Source organism: Miscanthus floridulus, chromosome 17 (genome assembly GCF_019320115.1).
Source record: "Miscanthus floridulus cultivar M001 chromosome 17, ASM1932011v1, whole genome shotgun sequence".
NCBI lineage: Eukaryota > Viridiplantae > Streptophyta > Magnoliopsida > Poales > Poaceae > Miscanthus > Miscanthus floridulus.
In genome coordinates, this window is record NC_089596.1 from 66,956,579 (window position 1) to 66,974,765 (window position 18,187).

Here is an 18,187-nt window from a genome sequence, read left to right on the forward strand (position 1 = left end):
ACAGATGTGGTGGTCGTCGCAGAACGTTAGGAACTTGTGGCCGGTGAATTGTGTCCCGTTGTCAGTGATGATGGTGTTTGGAACCCCGAACCTGTGGATGATATTAGTGAAGAACAGCACCGCTTGCTTGGATTTGATTCGAGTGATCGGACGAGCCTCGATCCACTTGGAGAACTTGTCCATTGCTACCAGTAAATGGGTATAGCCCCCGGGCGCCTTCTGCATAGGCCTAACCATGTCCAGCCCCCACACGGCGAATGGCCATGTAATGGGGATGGTCTGGAGGGCTTGGGCCAGGAGGTGCATCTGCTGTGCATAGTACTGGCATCCCTCGCAGGAGCGTACTAGCTTGGTGGAGTCGACAACCGCCGTTGGCCAGTAGAACCCTTAGCGCAAGGCGTTTCTGATGAGCGTCCGAGGCGCTGCATGGTGCCCGTAGGCCCTCGCGTGCAAGTACCAAAGTAGGGCTTGGCCTGCCTCGGTGGTGATGCATCGTTGGAGGACGCCAGATGGGCTTCGCCTATACAACTCGCCGTTGCTGAGGACATAAGTTTTGGATCATCGTGCAAGCTGTCGTGCTTCGGTCCAATTTGTAGGAAGCTCTCCTCGAACGAGGCAATCAAGGAACAAGACTCGCCAGTCCGAGCCTTGGTTGGCCTCGGGAGGCTCCGCGTTGATTTCCATGGCCTTGAGTTCGGCCGCAAGGGTCTCGGTGGCAGAGGGGGCCTCGGGACCTGCGGTGGGCTCGACCGTTGGACCTTCTTCTGCCCCCACACAGCGAAGATGTTCGGGTGGACCGGGGCCCATGCCGATGCCATCTTTGCCAGTTCGTCCACGGCCTCGTTGAATTTTCACGCAATGTGGTTAAGTTCGAGACCGTCGAACTTGTCTTCTAGGCGACGTACCAACTTGTAGTACGCCTCCATTTTGGGGTCATGGCAGTTCGACTCCTTCATCACCTAATCAACGATGAGCTGTGAATCGCTCCGTATGTCGAGACGTCATACTCCAAGTTCGATGGCGATCTGCAAGCCGTTGACGAGGGCTTCGTACTCGGCTGCGTTGTCGGAAGCGGCGAAGTGGAGCCAAATCATGTAGCGCATGTGCACTCCAAGGGGTGAGATGAAGAGCAGACCCGCGCCTGCCCCGGTCTTCATCAGGGACCCATCGAAGTACATGGTCCAGCATTCCGCCTAGACTTGAGCAGGTGGTAGTTGGGTGTCAGTCCACTCAGCCACAAAATCGTCCAAGACCTGGGATTTAATTGCTTTCCGAGGCGCAAAAGATAGGGCTTCCCCCATGAGTTCGACGGCCCACTTGGCTATCCCACCTGAGGCCTCTCGGTTCTGGATTATCTCTCCTAGGGGGAAAGAGGACACCACAGTCACCGGGTGGGACTCGAAGTAGTGACGCAGCTTGCGTCGAGCCAAGACTACGACGTAGATCAGTTTTTGGATGTGGGGGTAGCACGTCTTAGTCTTGGAGAGCACCTCGCTGATGAAGTAAATAGGTCATTGGATGGGTAGAGCATGCCCCTCTTCCTGCCTCTTGGTCACTACGGCCGCGCTGACCACTTGGGTCGTTGCGGCGACGTAAAGTAAGAGGGCCTCGCCCTTGGCCGGCGGCACCAAGACGGGAGGATTGGTGAGCAGTGCCTTGAGCTTGGTGAGGGCTTCTTCGGCCTCGAGGGTCTAAGAAAAGCGTTCGGATTTTCTCAAGAGGCGGTACAGAGGCAAGCCTTTTTTGCCAAGGCGCGAGATGAAGCAGCTCAGGGCCGCAATGCATCCCATAACCTTCTACACTCCCTTGAGGTCTCGAATTGGTCCCATGTTGGTCACGACTGAGACCTTCTCTGGGTTGGCTTTGATGTCGCGCTCCGAGACTATGAATCCCAATAGCATGCCTCGAGGGACCCCGAAGACACACTTCTCGGGACTAAACTTGATGCCCTTCTCCCTGAGGCATTTGAAGGCTATTTCCAAGTTGCCGATGAGATCACTGGCCTTCCTAGACTTGACCATGATGTTGTCCACGTAGGCCTCGACGGTTCGCCTAATGTGCTCGGCGAAGACCTTGGTCATACACCGCTGGTATGTGGCCCCTGCATTTCTGAGGCTGAATGGCATAGTCACATAGCAGTACATGTCGAATGGGGTGATGAAAGAAGTCACGAGCTGGTCGAATTCTTTCATCTTGATTTGATGGTAACCGGAATACGCATCAAGGAAAGATAGGGTTTTGCATCCCGCAATGGAGTCGATGATTTGGTCAATTCAAGGTAAGGGGAATGGAACTTTTGGACATGCTTTATTCAAACCGGTGTAGTCTACACACATCCTCCACTTCCCATTTTTCTTCTTAACAAATACGGGATTAGCTAACCACTCTGGGTGGGACACCTCCTTGATGAACCCAGCCGCCAAAAGCTTCTGCACCTCCTCGCCGATGGCCCTGCGCTTTTCTTCGTCGAATCGGCGCAGGCGCTGCTTCACCGGTCTAGAGCTGGCCCGGATGTCCAAAGCGTGCTCGGCGACCTCCCTCGGTATGCCCGGCATGTCCAAGGGGCTCCATGCGAATACGTCGGCATTTGCGCGGAGAAAGTCAATGAGCACGGCTTCCTATTTGCTGTCGAGGGTGGCGCTGATCCTCAGCGCCTGGTCGTTTGAGCAGGTGGGGTCGACCGGGACGAGCTTGACAGCCTCCGTGGGCTCGAAAGTCCCGGCACGACGCTTGGAGTCAGGCGCCTCGCTACCAAGTCGATCGAGGTTGACGATCAGGGTCTCGGCCTCCACGAGAGCCTCGGCATACTCGATGCATTCGACGTCGTAGTCGTATGCATGCTCGTACGTGGACTCGATAGTGATGACGCCATTAGGGCCTGGCATCTTGAGCATGAGGTAGGTGTAGTTGGGGACCGCCATGAACTTGGCATAGCACGACCGCCCCAGGATTGCGTGATAGGTCCCCTTGAACCCAACCACCTCGAAGGTGAGGACCTCCTTGCGGTAGTTGGAAGGAGTGCCGAAGCAGACGGGCAAGTCGATGCGCCCGAGGGGTCGCGTGCGTTTCCCTGGCATGATGCCGTGGAAAGGCGCGACATCACCCCGGAGCCACGACTGGTCGAGCTCCAGGAGCTCCAGGGTGTTGGCGTAGAGGATGTTGAGGCCGCTGCCTCCGTCCATCAACACCTTGGTGAGCCGGGTGTTGCCGATGATCGGGTCGACGACAAGTGGGTACTGCCCGGGGTTTGGGACATAATCGGGGTGGTCGTCCCGATCAAAGGTGATCGCCTCCCGAGACCAGTCGAGGTACCGGGGAGTGGCCACCTTAACCGAGAAGACCTCCCAGCGTTCCTTCTTTCGCTGGCGCGCCGTGAGGCATGCTGAAGGCCCACCAAAATCATGAAGGCGTTGTGCACCTCGGGGAATCCGTCGTCCTTGTCGTCATCCCTATCGCCGGCGCCCATCTTCTTGGCATCGTCGTTGGGGAGCCCGAGCCTAGCGTAGTAACGCCGAAGCATGGTGCACTCTTCGAGGGTGTGCTTCACCGAGCCCTGGGGGTAAGGGCAGGGCTTCTTAAGCATATCGTCGAAGAGCCTGGGGCCGCTGGCGGGGCCTCAGAGATTCTTGCGATCTGCGGCCACAACCAGACCGGCCTCGAGGACCCCTGCTTCCCCTAGCAACCCTTTTTCTTTTTCTTGGGGAGGTGGGGGGCCGAGGCCCTAGGGGCCTCATCACTCCGCTTCCCCTTGGCGTCGTTGTCGAGGAAAATGGCCCCGACAGCCTCTTCGCCCGAGGCAAAGTTGGTGGCAATGTCGAGGAGCGCGGCCACCGTGGTCGGTACGTTTCGACCTAACTCTCAGGCCAGGTCTCGGCAGGAGGTGCCGGAGAGGAACGCCTGGACAATTTCCGAGTCGCCGACGCGGGGCAACTCGGTGCATTGCTTAGAGAAGCGTCAGATGAAGTCTCGGAGAGACTCATCCGGCCTCTGGCGACAACTCTTAAGGTCCTAGGAGTTCCTAGGGCGCACGTATGTGCCCTGGAAATTCCCGACGAAGACCTTTACCAAGTCGCGCCAGTTGTGGATTTGCAAGGGAGGGAGGTGTTCGAGCCAGGCTCGTGCTGAGTCTGACAGGAACAAGGGGAGGTAGCGGATGATGAGCAGGTCATCATCTGCGCCGCCTAGCTAACAAGCCAGGCGATAATCGGCCAGCCACAGCTCGGGGTTGGTCTCGCCGCTGTACTTTGCGAGGTTGGCCGATTGCCGAAACCAGGCCAAGAAGTGAGCGTCGCGGATGGCCTTGCTGAAGACTCAAGGGCCAGGTGGCCCAAGAGAAGGACTGCGGTCCTCCTCACTATCATAGCGACCGCCTCGATGCGGGTGGCAGCCTCGGGCGGGTCCATTGTCATGGCGCCGTCGCCTACTGACCACATCGTGGTCGCCTTGCGCCTCGTGTCGATCGCCGAGGCGGTCGTGCACCGAGGGGGCCCTGTTGGCTGTCGGTGCCTGAGCGGGCTCGGGACGAACCGAGGCCTCTCTATCCTACCGGGGCGGTGCTGTGGGTAGTTCCGAGGCGCCTCCGCGCTGTCGAGAGGCGGAACTTTTGGTCTATTGTACCACGGCGGTCTCAAGGAGGTCTCGGAGCTCGCCGTGGACCCGTCGCCCCTCCGAGGTAGAGGGCTCAGGCATCGTTCGGAGTAGCATCGCCGCTACCGCGATGTTCTGGCTAGCGCGATTAAAGATAGGGGGTTGCTCGTCCCCTTCGTCGTTGTTGATGCGGCGGTTGACGTCGCGAGCCCTCCACCGGGCTGCTCCGCCATCACCGTGACCCCACTGCTCTTGCTTGAGAGTGTCTTGGAGCTACTATAGGAGTCGGTCTTGTTCGACCTTGGCCTAAAGCTCATGGAGCTACTCCAGGTCCAGGCGTCGAAGTTCCTCGTGGGTGGGGTTCTCGTTCCGCGCTGCCCGGCGCTCGACGCATGGAGGTGCGGCGCCGCCTGCCCCCTCGGGGGGCGGGGAGCGATTGCCTGGCCCTTCATCCTCATCGCTCATGCTTGGCATCCTGAGCTCGACGTTGAAGCTCTCACGAGTGGGATCGTAAGTGCCTTCGTCATCAGACTCGGAGTAGCCGAAGCAGTAGTCGCTCGTGGCCATGAAGCGGCGCATGGCTTCAGGGTCGCGAAGTCCGAAGAAGTCCACTCCGGCCCACACCTCGTCTCCTCCGAGGAGTCAGCGTGGGTGTGGGTCGAGGTTGTGGTGATGAGGTCGTGGGCAAAACGTTGGTAGGTGGCGGCGGCATTGCCCAACCCAAAGGGGTACAGGGATGGTGTCATCACCGGCTCCGCTCCGCCGGAGGCGACTCCTCAGGCGGTGGCGGGGCAGAGCTTGATGACGGGGCATCGCCGTGTGCCATCGGCGTCTTTCCCTTGCCCAGGCTCAGGCTAGACAGGTCCCCAGCTAGGGACTCAGTACCAACAGCTGGGCATAGGATACCAGCGAAGCGCGGTGCGTCGCCCTGAGCTCACGTGGAATCAGGGTGGTCCCGCCCGCGTCGCGCCTAGCGAGCGTGACGAGAGCGGTGGCCTAGGCGCCGCCTACACCTAGGCTGCTAGTGCGCGATGTCGTCATTGGTCGATGGGGTTCTGGGTGGGAGGAGTACCATATTGTACTCATGTCCTAGAGACATGAACTCTAGGCTCCCGAACCAGATCACCGTGCCATGACGCAGTGGTTGCACGGGGTCTGACATCCGGAACATGTTGGGATGACTAAGCTGACACGCAGTAGCTCCCCTACCTAGCGCACCAACTATCGGTGTTTTGGGTCTGGCGGATCCTCAACCGACTAGTGAAAGTGTACTGCATGCCCCTAATCCCGGATGGTGATGCAAAGAGACACAAGGTTTATACTGGTTCAGGCAATAGGTGCCTTACGTCCAGTCTGAGAGAGCGATCTTGTATTCCTTGCACCGAGGTGCTTGTAGTAGGGGTTTATAAGCTGAGCGAGAGAGGGAACTAGTCCCAGGTCTCTGCGTGGAGTGGCATGGGTTGCTTGAGATGTTGATCTCTTAAAGTGAGGAAGCGTGTGTGTATCTTTGTCCGTCGTCGTGTGTCTATCCGTGTGATCCCCCCAGAAGCGGCCCCAGTCACTCCCTTTTATAGTCGAAGGGAGGCATGGGGGCGGTACATGGGTTTGCTACGCGGCGTGTTGTGAGCAGAGGCGGCGTGTCCGAGCCCTATAGCTTGTCACTATGGCGGCATGGTCGGTGGAGCGGCCTTGTCCTTGGTGCACTAGAGCGACGCGCCGGTCACGCCTGATCCTGTGCGACGTGGGAGCTCCTGCGGCTTGACGTAGGGTATGGTGCGTACTACAGACGATGTGCCGGTCGCTGTATGTTGACAACGCAGAGAGCCGAGGCCCAGTCGGTGCAGAGGCCGAATCGTTGTGGGGGGGCTCGGCGGGTGCGAGTCCCGAGGCTACAGGAGCCCGGAGGCGGATAGCCGAGGCTCGGAGGGAGCATTTTGGTCTTGTGCATTGATTCCGAGGCTATAGGGACCCAGACATGACTCTCCATGCCACGCTGTCCTTGGAGCAGGGGTTAGGTAGCACAGTGTAGCATGGGTGTCAGCCGTGGGCACAGTGCCGAGCATAGCGGCTGGCAACCCCTGCCCCATCCTGTCCCAGATGGCATGGCGTCGATGCGACTCCCATCTCGTCTGCCACTCCGCTGTGTCGAGTCGTCGTTCGGCTGACGTCACGGGAGTGGTTGGTCGCGTTAGTTGGACGTGACGTCCTGGTCGAGGCGGCGGTGACGGGGTAGCTGCCGAGCCGGTCTCGAGCGAGGTGGAGAATCGGTACCTCATCCAAGGCCTTACGGGCGGGGCCTCGGGCAAGGCAGAGAATTGGTACCTCGTCCGAGGCCTTACGTGCGGGGTCTCGAGCAAGGCGAAGAATCGGTACCTCGTCCGAGGCCTTACGTGCGGGATCTCGAGCGAGGCGAAGAATCGGTACCTCATCCAAGGCCTTACGTGCGGGGTCTCGAGCAAGGCGGAGAATTGGTACCTCGTCCGAGGCCTTACGGTTTTATTTTGGGCCGAGCCCGCTTCGGGTGAGTCGAGATACTGTCCGAGGTGGGCCGAGTGGTCCAGCCGAGGTGGGAGTTTGCCGGTGGTTGTCTCTTAGCTTCGATTTTTACAAGGTCTAAGCGATTTTTTCGGTCCTTGCTTAGGGGACCCCTTTTTATGGTACCCGACAGCAGCGCACTCCACAAGTCGTGATTCCTGGATCGGAATTACGAAATCCCCAAGTCGAGCTGCAGCTCACAGACTCGATTCGACGTTAGACCGACCAAATCTGCTGGAATCAAGCAACCGATGGGATTGTGTGGCTAGGCAATCGAAGGAAGCCGAGGACCATAGTCTTTGATACCACTTGTGAGGGGCAGAGCCGGGTAGCGGGGGATTGGAGAAGGCTTGGAGAGGAAGAAGAACAGTGTACGGCAGATGAGTGCTTAGATTAGGAATATAGAGTAATTGTTATTACAAAACATGAATTGCCCTCTCTCGGCTCCCTCTCAAATATTACAGAGGCACTGCCTTGTACTCGCGTGCAAGCGGTGGCCTCAGGCCCATTCTTCTCCGTAGATGCGCGGGCTCGCCTTCCTGACCCTCTGCTCCTTGGGCCGGGCCTCAGTTGGGCCGTCTTCTTCATGGGACAAAGTGGGGCGTCTGCTGACACCGTTGCAGAATTTTTTTACAGCACCGGACGTTCGGATGCTAGGCCCCGTCCGCGTCTGCCCTGCCTCTTGTGCAAGATGCTGCACCTGCTCGCCTGCCCGCGACTGCTGATACGCTTACCCGACATTCATGACTCCGTATGCTCGTCTGCTGAGCTCTTACTCCACGGCAAGATGGAGAGAAGAGAAGGCGAGGCGCGTCGCACGAGTAAGTCGTGAGGTAGGAAGCGAAGCCTTGCGGCAGGCTGCTGTCCACCAGCTACCGGCGCTATTGTAGCATGTGCAATACCTGATTTACTTTTAAAACATCCAAATAAAGACAGATGAAACACTTGAAATATGTGTTTATAACCATTTGCAATATGTGCAACACCAAGACTTACTTTTAAAGCATCCACATGAAACATTAGCAACATATATCTAAAACGCCATAGGCTTGCAACATGCATATATATATGCTACACCCAGATTTACTTTTGCAACGTATGATGAAACACTTGAAACATACGTATAAAACACCTGAAACACTTAAAAATATACGCTTGCAACATGCGTATATTGTCATTGCAACATATGCAACATCTCAGATATACTTTTACAACATCCAGATCAAACACTCAAAATATAAGTCTGGAGCACCTGAAACATTTGAAACATGGTGTCGCCGGCGACCATGTCCTACCTGGTGGCAAACTGTGGTAGCCAGCAAGCTCGAGTTAGGGGACGTCAGTCCAGATTACACCTTCGCTGCAGGACATCAGCCCATCGCTCCTCCGGCGATTCTCCCGTGCCTGCTCGCTGGACACGGCTTCTCCAGCGCCACTGCTGCTCGGCTCGCGGGAGATGCGGCACGACGTGGCCGGCAATGGGGTGCGGTGGGGAAGGGCACGATGCAGCGGGGGACGAGCGTGTAGTGGGGAAATGGGACGTGGCAAGGGCGGAGTGGGGCAGACGTATGCACGGTGATGCCGTGAGATAGAAGAGACGATGTTGTTAGGCCTATCCGCTGTGCAGGCGGCATGCATCCGGACGAACATGTGCAAGCATTTGCGATTTTTTTTCATGTCGAGGCGGTGCGAGCCCTGACTCGGCATGGCAGACTCATCGGGCCGGGCCATGCCCGTCCGCGGGCTGTTCCTACGGCCCTATAAGGCTAAGGCCGAGCCGGCCCGTCGGCACGCCAAGCCTGGCGTGCCTGAGGTCTGCGTCGCCGCCGCCACCGCCGCGATGGCCGCCGTGGGCACAAGCTGCTGCTGCGCTGCCACCACGTGCTGGCCGCCGCGGTCACGAGCTGCTGGCCGGCACGGTGCACCCCCACCCCCATCCCCATCCCGCTGGACAGCGGAGACCGAAGACCGAAGGCTCGGCACTCCGTTTGACAGCGAGAGGGCGCTTGGCCACGTCACGGCGGTGGCTTGCTGCTCTCCCGTTCTATGGTTTCGACACCCGCCACACTGCTTCTCTTTGATGAATTAGATAATAGATTGTTTCTTCTCCATATTTGATGTTGCATAGTATAGATTTTGGCACACATTGCTATTGCATTTCATATTTCTCAAGCTAATCTCGTTCTTCGTATTATCTGATATGATTTCCTCCATCCTTGTTCAGAACGGCGAGAAGTTTGGTGGCGTTTGGGAAGTGAGAAATAAGGGGTGGGTATGGGATATGAGGAGACACTTAAACCCTAACCTATGTTTGGACAGTGGGTAAGGGAAAATACTGTAGCACTGGGTAAGGGAAATTGGAAGGTTATCTCATCCCGACGAGAAGGGTGGGTTACGCTGGGAAACGACTGGCGAAGCGTTGGTGCTGATGGTTGAGAAGAGCGACGGCGTGAAGGAAGAGATACCCGTGCGTGGCGGCTGCCGTCGATCCGCCGCTCACCTCGCACGTCGAGCCGCCACTCGCCTCGCACGCCGACCAGCAGCCGCTCGCCTCCCACGCACGCGCCGGCGTCGGCCAAGGCAGCCACCTGCACCTGCAGCGCTGAGACCTGCCTCCTCCCTGAGCTCGAACAGCAACAGCTCCCATGGTGGCACGCACTCTCGCGGCCCTCACCCCCAGATCTAAAACAGCACCAAGGCAACAACTCACCCGGCTCTCGCGGACCTCGCCCCTGGCGTCCGCGCTTGCCCGGTGGCCGCGAGACGAGTGCCTCGGTAGGAGCGGCGCGAAGGATGGCAAGTTGGCAACGCAAGCAAGCCAGGCCATGGCGTCCTGGATGCCTGGATGCGTGCTTTCAGTCAGATGAGCACATGGAGACGGGAGACGAGAACCATCGAGTCCGGCATAGGGACGGGGTATTTTTTATTAGCAAAAGTAGCAAGTGGGTCCCACATGTGATGATATCCCAAACCAGGCCATAACCCAGTCCACCATAATCCTCACTCGTACCTGTGTAGTTGAACTTGAATCCTGGCCTTCTGGCTCTGGCTCACCAATGCTGATCATAAGAAGGTGCCAGTCTCTTCAGTTCTTTTGCATATTACTTGCTAAGTTTAGGTTGGCCCTTAGGATCATGTAACCTGTAATTGTTGAGTTTCAAACTGTACCTGTGTAGTTGACTTAGGCAATGTTGCGCCCAGATCTATATATCAGTGTTTTTTTGGTTTCCCGTATACTTGAAATGCCCCCATATACTCTGTAATTGTACTGCAGACCATGTTAGAAGGCGGTGGTATAATTCCAGGAGAAGAGGACCATTGAGTGCACAACTGCACATTCCTGACTCTGCCCTCGGATGCTCCAGCCAAGTGCAGAAGTGCTAGAACCAAAGCCGCTGCTGTGAGTCCTGTTTGCCCCATTTTCTTTGATTTCTATATGTTGGTTGAGATGTAAAGATTAAATTTTAGGATGTAACTGTGATACATATGCTAGATACGTCTAGCTAACTGATCAATACTCCACTGATCACTGGATCGATAATTCACTTTTGTAAGTTCCTATTGCTAGCATTCAGTCATATGATTTCTTGCACAGAGCCAAAAGATGAATTCAAGTAATTCACTCATATGTGTTTCTGCTTTTGGTAGCCCATAGGGCAGTGATGGCAGCAAATTTCGGGTGTTTTGTGCAGCCAATGGTTCATTCAACGACTGATTTTAGGCTGATCTAACTTGGTACTTGGTGCAGGTAGTCTAGAACTGAATGGTAGCTTGTAGGGATAGATTTTTTTTTTATTTTTAACACTTTTTTTAAACTATTTTTAATTCTAACACTGTTTTTTTTTCTTCAAAAGTAATACTTTTGCACACGTCTGTTTGCATGGCGCGGTAAATTCACACTGTCGCGCCATGCATGGCGGCACGGCATGGGGCGGTCAACGGCCGCGGCGACCGCTGACGTGGCAGGGCCAACACGCCATGCATCATGGTGTAGCGAGGCTTTACTTACCCGTTGCGGCGCTGCCTCCCTCCTTCTGTCTGTCTGCCTGACTCGAGGTGAGGCCGCTCGCGGCGCCCGCGCCATTGCCTCCCGGCTCCCCCACGCCCCCCCCCCACCCCACGGTCGGCCACCGACTTTCCCTCCCTTGCCGGCCCCCTCCCTATCTTCCCTGAAGCTCCTCCTCGGCCTTGTCAAGGTAATGAAGCCCCTCCTCGAGCTTCACGGTGGATTGAAGGATTTAAATGAGTAGTTAGGGTATGGAGGAAAATATGAGTTCGTTAGAACGTTGGATTGAAGGATTAGGATTAGGATTGCCAATGTTAAGGTTAATTGGTTAGTTAGAATTATGATTACCATATATTCTAAGGTCAATTTTTATATAAATTTTGCTTGTTTGAGTTTGCATCTCAACTTTTATATGTGAATAAATATATGGACACACTGTTGATGTACCAAATTTTATTTTTAGTGACCAAAGTATAGTTTTTATATAGTTTGCATGTTTACATCTAAGATAGAGTTTGCACCAAAGTGTAGGTTATATTTTATTTGTTATAATGCAAATTGTTCTCATTGACATTAATTTATGATGTTTTGATTTTTGTTTATTAAATTATAACCATTTTGTTAGATGCAGACATGTATCGGGAGGAGTTTTGACAAAAACAGGTAAACCGTGAACAACGGGCCTCCCGACTGGCCATCGCTCCCAACACCAAACCTGTAGTAGGTGGGAGCAACCTCCTAGGTTGGCACCTCCTATACTGCGTCGGCAGGCAACGCAAAACTGACGATAGATCCATGCTAGGACCGCGTTGCTCCAACTGTACGCTCCTATATTCTTCCATGGTTGGCTCAGTATGTTGAGGAAGGCCTAGTTGATGGTGTTACCCGACGCGTTGGGGAACAGGAAGGCGCCTAAGAAGTGCCACAGCCACACCCTAGCATACCTCTCGATCTCCTGCTATGGAGCGTCTGGGTGTAGCGGCGCTGAAAGCTCTAGTTTGGTTTTGGTTAATTGATGAAACCCTAAGTGCTAACCTAGTTTATCAAAGTGATTATGAGATAGGTAGCACTACTCCAAGTGATGAAGCAATGGCGAAGATCATGACGATGGTGATGGCATTGTGATGATCAAATGCTTGAACTTGAAAAGAAGAAAGGGTAAAACAAAAGGCTAAAGGCAAAGGTATAAATAGTAGGAGCCATTTTGTTTTGATGATTAAGACACTTAGCGAGTGTGATCACATTTAGGTTAAATAGCCGTACTGTTAAGAGGAGTGAAACTCGTATTGAAATGCGGCTATCAAAGTGCCACTAGATGCTCTAACTCATTGCATATGCATTTAGGATCTAGTGGAGTGCTAACACCCTTGAAAGTATTTGTGAAAATATGCTAACACATGTGCACAAGGTGATACACTTGGTGGTTGGCATATTTGAGCAAGGGTTAGGAACTTCACTGGCGCCCTATACAGAAAAGACAGGGGTTCATAGAGTAACCGGACGCTGGTGGTGCAGTGACCGGACGCTGGGTACAGAGTCCGGTCAGTGACAGCAGTAAGCACACGGTCTCGGTCTTATGACCGGATGCTGGCGTGTAAACTGACCAGACGCTCATGGTCTGAGTCCGGTCAGGCTGACGTACGGTGACGTAGGTGACACAGAAAAGTTGGAGAAGGACCGGACGCTGACGCTACGTCCGATCGTGACTGATCGGATGCGACTGGTATCTTACTGGAAACGACCGGACGCTGGGGTTGCTGCGTCCGGTCATCACTTGACCGTTGAGATCAAGTGACTAAGGTTGAACGGAGGTGACACGTGGTGAGCATCCGTTGACCGGACGCTGAGGTCCAGCGTCCGGTCGATATAACCAGCGCGTCCGGTCACCCCGTGTTGTTCCCAATAAAGGGGTACAACGGCTCTATTTCGTGGGGGCTTCTATTTAAGCCCCATGGCCAGCTCAAGCTCACTCTCTTGGACATTTGCATTGACATAGCAACCTTGTGAGCTTAGCCAAAGCCCTTCCACTCATTTCCATCATTGTTTCATCATCAGTGTGAGATTAGGAGAGAATCCAAGTGCATTGCTTGAGTGACTGCATCTAGTGGCACTTGGCATTCGTGTTTCGCTGCAGGATTCACTTGTTACTCTTGGTGGTTGCCGCCACCTAGACGGCTTGGAGCAGCGAGGATCGTTGAGCGGAGGTTGGTGATTGTCTCCGGCCCCGATCGTGGTGATTGTGAGGGGTCTTGTGCCTTCCCCGGCGGAGAGCTGAAAGGTAACTCTAGTGGATTGCTCGTGTCATTGAGTTACCTCACTTGTGGGTAGGTTCTTGCGGTGTCCGATTGTGTGGACGAGGTTCGTGCAACACCTCTTAGCCACCAAACCATCAAGTGTTGGTCGACACAACGGGGACTAGCGTGCCAGCAAGCACGTGAACCTCAGGAGAAAAATTAGTTGTCCCTTGCCCTTTGGTATTCTCCCAGCGATTGATTTAGTATTCATCTTGTGATTGGTTCAGTCCTCTACACGGCGGTATAATCACCCTACTCACTCATTTATATTCTTGCAAACTAGTTGTGGCAAGCTCTTTAGTGTAATTAGAATTGAGAGCTTGCTTTGTTATTTTAAGTTTATCTAGTGGAGCTCTTTAGAGTAGCAAGATTGAGAGCTCTTAGTGAATAGTAACATTGCAAGTTTTGTGCCTAGTAATCATTGCAACTAGAATTATTGGATAGGTGGCTTGCAACCCTTATAGAGCTAGAGCAAGTTTGCATTTCGCTATTTGTCATACTAATCAAATTGCTCTAGTGGATTTGTAGATTTTTAAATAGGCTTTCACCCCCCCTCTAGCCATATTAGGACATTTCAAGTGGTATCAGAGCTTGGATCACCATTTGATTGAAGGCTTAACAACCTCGATGTCAAATTATGGCTCAAGTTGTGTTCAACCATGTGGGGGGCAAACCACCGTTCTTTGATGGCATGTGCTATGATTATTGGAAGAGAATAATGAGGATGTATCTTAGTTCAATCAATGATCAAGTATGGGAGATGACCGAGAATGACTATGCTATCATTGATCCCGATGACCCCACCAACCAAGACAAGACCAACAAGCAATGCAATACAATGGCTCTCAACATCATATACAATGCCATTGATTCCAAGGTGTTTGAGCAAATCAAGGATTATGAAAGAGCAAATGAGGTGTCGAGGAGATTGGAGGAAACATATGAGGGCACACCAGCGGTGAAGAGTGCTAAGTTGTACATTCTCAAGAATAAGTTGACAAGCTTCAAGATGAAGGAAGATGAGAGCATTCTGGAAATATTCAATCGGTTGCAAGTGATTGCAAATGACTTGAAGGCCTTGGGAGAGAAGATCAAGGATGATGATGTCTCTCATCGGTTCTTGATGTGCTTACCTCCAAGATTTGAGATGTTGAGATTGCTTATCATAAGAGGAGGATTGAAGGAGATTACCCCTAACCAAGTACTAGGTGATATCATGACCCAAGAGACATACCGTGTGGAAATGGAGGGGATGACAAGGATGACAAGAAGGAAGAAGAAAAGAAGAAGGAGAGTATAACATTCAAGGCTAGCTCATCATCATCTAAGAATAAGGGCAAGTCCAAGAAAGAATCAAGTGATGATGATGATCTTAGTGATATTGATGATGAAGCTATGGCCCTCTTTGTATGTAAGATGGGAAAATTCACAAAGAAGAAGGGCTATGGTGCAAGAAAGAGAAGAGATCACACCAAAAACAAAGAATATGTGAGAAGATGCTACAATTGCAAGAGTCCCGATCACGTTGTAGCAAATTGTCCCTACAATAGTAACAATGATGAGGATGAGAAGAAGAAGCACAAGAAGGATAAGAAAGAAAAGGAGAAGAAGAAGAAGAAGAAGAGAATGACCTTCCAAAAGAAGAAGAAGGGTGGAGGCTATGTGGTCACTTGGGATAGTGATGGCTCTTCGGATAGTGATGGCTCTAGTGATGATGGCAAGAAATCTATCAAGAAAGCACTAGTAAGCATCGCCATCAACAACAAGCCCTCCATCTTCGACACTCCTTCGACATGTTGAAGGGTCGAGATGGCGACTAGAGGGGGGGTGAATAGTCTTTTCTAAAACTTAATCGCGTCGGCTAACCGATACAAATGCGGAATTAAAACTATCGGTCTAGCCAAGACTATACCCCACTATATATGTTCACTAGCACCTTGCAAAGATAACAAATATGCAACAAAGGTGCCGGGCTAGCTAGAGCTCTCCTAATCAATTCTAGGTGCAAGGTCACACAAACCTATGCCACTAGTACTTTATGCAATGAGGGAGCTCCTACACATGCTAGTAAGCAAAAGCACAAAGCTAACTAAGCTCACTAGCAATGCTCAATAACAAGGCAACTAATGCCTAATTAGAGAGCGCAAATACTTAGCTACACAAACTAAGCAATGTGACTAACAAGGTTACTAAAACCAAATTAGCCACGCAAGGGAGCTACTTCTATGCTACACAAGCTAGAAGGTAATTAGCAAGCTACACAAGCTATCTAATTACAAGAGCAACTACACAAGCTTAATATATATAAAAGTAATCGCAAGCTTGTGTAATGGGGATGCAAACCAACGGGAAGAACAAGGTAGACACGATGATTTTTCTCCCGAGGTTCACGTGTTTGCCAACACGCTAGTCCCCGTTGTGTCGACCGCTCACTTGGTGGTTCGGCGGCTAATTAGCATCACCCGCTAAGCCCGCACGCCGGGCGCCGCAAGAACCCACCCCTTAGTGAGGGTAGCTCAATGACACGCTTTACTAGAGTTGCTCTTCGCGGCTCCCGCGGGGCGAGCACAAGTACCCCTCACAAGCTCTTCTCCGGAGCTCCGCACAATCTTCTTGCGGGCTTCGACGGAGACCACCACCAAGCCGTCTAGGAGGTGGCAACCTCCAAGAGTAACAAGCACCACCGGCTTGCAACACGATCACCTAGTGCCACTCGATGCAACCTCACGATGCAATCGCACTAGAATCGCTCTCTCACACTATCGGATGAACACTATCATGTATGTGTGAGATGGAGGGCTCCAAGCACTACTACACAAGCCACCAAGGCTCTAGTGTGCTCAGCTACCGGCCCAAGGCCGGCCATGGCCTCTATTTATAACCCCATGGGCAAATAGAGCCGTTACCCCTTCACTGGGCAAAACTCAGGCCGACCGGACGCTCTGGTCCGATCGACCGGACGCTGGACCTCAGCGTCCGGTCACGCGATACTAGCCACATGTCCCCTGCGTTCAACGGTCATCTTCCGATCCCAACGGTCATCTACCGACCGGACGCAGCACTTCAACTGACCGGACGCTGGACCCTCAGCGTCCGGTCGTTTCCAGTAAGCTCCCGAGCATGACCGGACGCGTCTGGTCGAACGCGATCGGACGCAGCCAGCGTCCGGTCACTCTCCAGCTACTGCTACACTTCACGTCAGCGCGACCGGACGCAGGCAGTTAGCGTCCGGTGCAATCAGATCCAGCGTCCGGTCAGTTGACCGACGCCAGCATCTTCGCGACCAACTCGTTTTTACTTCTAACTTCTTCACCCTTGCACCAATGTGCTAACCACCAAGAGTTTGCATCCGGCATAATAGAAAATAGGCATTCCATTTTCTTGGACCCAAAACCCATCTCACCCCTGCAAACACCACCTCCTTTGTAAATGTGCCAACACCACCAAGTGTACACCACCATGTGTATGTGTGCTAGCATTTTCACAATTATTTTCCAAAGGATTTAGCCACTCAACTTGCCACGCCACTCGATCCTAGCGGCGATGCAAAGTTAGATCACACGAGTGGCACTAGATGACCGATATGCAAACAAGTTTGCCCCTCTTGATAGTACGGCCATCTATCCTAAACCCGGTCATAAACTTCTTTACACACCTATGACCGGTGAAATGAAATGCCCTAGGTTATACCTTTGCCTTGCGCATTCCATTCCATCTCCTTCAATGTCGATGCAACACATGCACCAACACGATCAACAATGATATGATCCACTTCATATCATCACGTGATCATATTGGTTCATCGATCTTGACTTTACTTGCTCTTCACCGTTGCCATCGTCCATCGGCGCCAAGTCTTGCTCACGCTTCACCGCCACGCGGTCCATCACTCCAAAGCCTTCGACTTGCCCTTCACGCTTGCAACCGGTCCATCAAGCCAAGTCATGTCTTGATCTTCTCCACCTTGATCACATGACTCAATGTCATGTCTCGTGTGCAATAAGCTCCTTCATCATCACATGTGTGAGCTTTGCAACATCTCCAAGCCATTTTTACCTTTATGGCATATGTTGCTCACACACATGTACCTGTGGACTAATCACATGTGTATCTCACATAAACACAATTAGTCCACCTAGGTTGTCACTCAATTACCAAAACCAACAAGGACCTTTCACATGTCTCATGGCAAAACCTACCAAGGTAAAATATGATGTGAGTGATGATGATGAATGTGAAAGTGATGCTTGTAGGAGTGATGATGATGATGAGGAGTACTCCAAGGAGGAGCTCATGAACATGTATGAGCAAGTGCATACTTGCTTTGAGATGAAGAGAAAGGAGTGTAAGAAATTGAACAAGAAAGTCAAATTTCTTGAGCAATCCCTTGATGAGCTCAATGCCACTAATGAGAGGCTAATGGAAGCCCATGAGAAGCTTGGCAAAGCTCACTCTAAGCTTGAGAAAGCTCACTCCTCTCTCATCAAGCAAGTCAAAGAGGAAGCCAAGAAGGAGCAAGTGATTGTATCATGTGATGTGGGACTAACATGTGATCTTATTGATAAATCTTTTTATAAGCCCATTATAGTTGTTCCTACTAACACTTCTTGTAGCACTACTACTTCTACTTCACCTTTGAGTGATGGTCTCACTTGCGATGCCTCATTAATGGTGGAAAATGAGACCCTCAAGGAGGAGGTGAATGAGCTCACTCTTGCCTTAGGCAATGCCTATAGTGGAGATGCCCGCTTGTTAAAGTGCTTGG

The 18,187-nt window shown here is 52.6% G+C and overlaps 1 protein-coding gene across 1 annotated transcript; it reads right to left on the reverse strand.

The window, feature by feature from the left end:
• Positions 1–2,077: 2,077 nt before the first annotated feature.
• Positions 2,078–3,182, reverse strand: LOC136515731 (uncharacterized). The gene is made up of 2 exons (XM_066509244.1): positions 2,879–3,182; positions 2,078–2,115 (listed from the first exon to the last, which is right to left on the reverse strand). The coding sequence occupies exons 1-2, from the start codon at positions 3,180–3,182 to the stop codon at positions 2,078–2,080; spliced, it is 342 nt and encodes a 113-aa protein (XP_066365341.1).
• Positions 3,183–18,187: the final 15,005 nt, after the last annotated feature.

What these genes read in the sequence shown, in the direction of transcription:
- LOC136515731 (XM_066509244.1), bottom strand. Translation starts at nt 3,182, where the DNA reads ATGGACGGAGGCAGCGGCCTCAACATCCTCTACGCCAACACCCTGGAG. An exon ending in CCTCATGCTCAAGATGCCAG is followed by an intron (nt 2,116 to 2,878) that starts GCCCTAATGGCG and finishes TATGCCATTCAG; the next exon opens with CCTCAGAAATGCAGGGGCCA.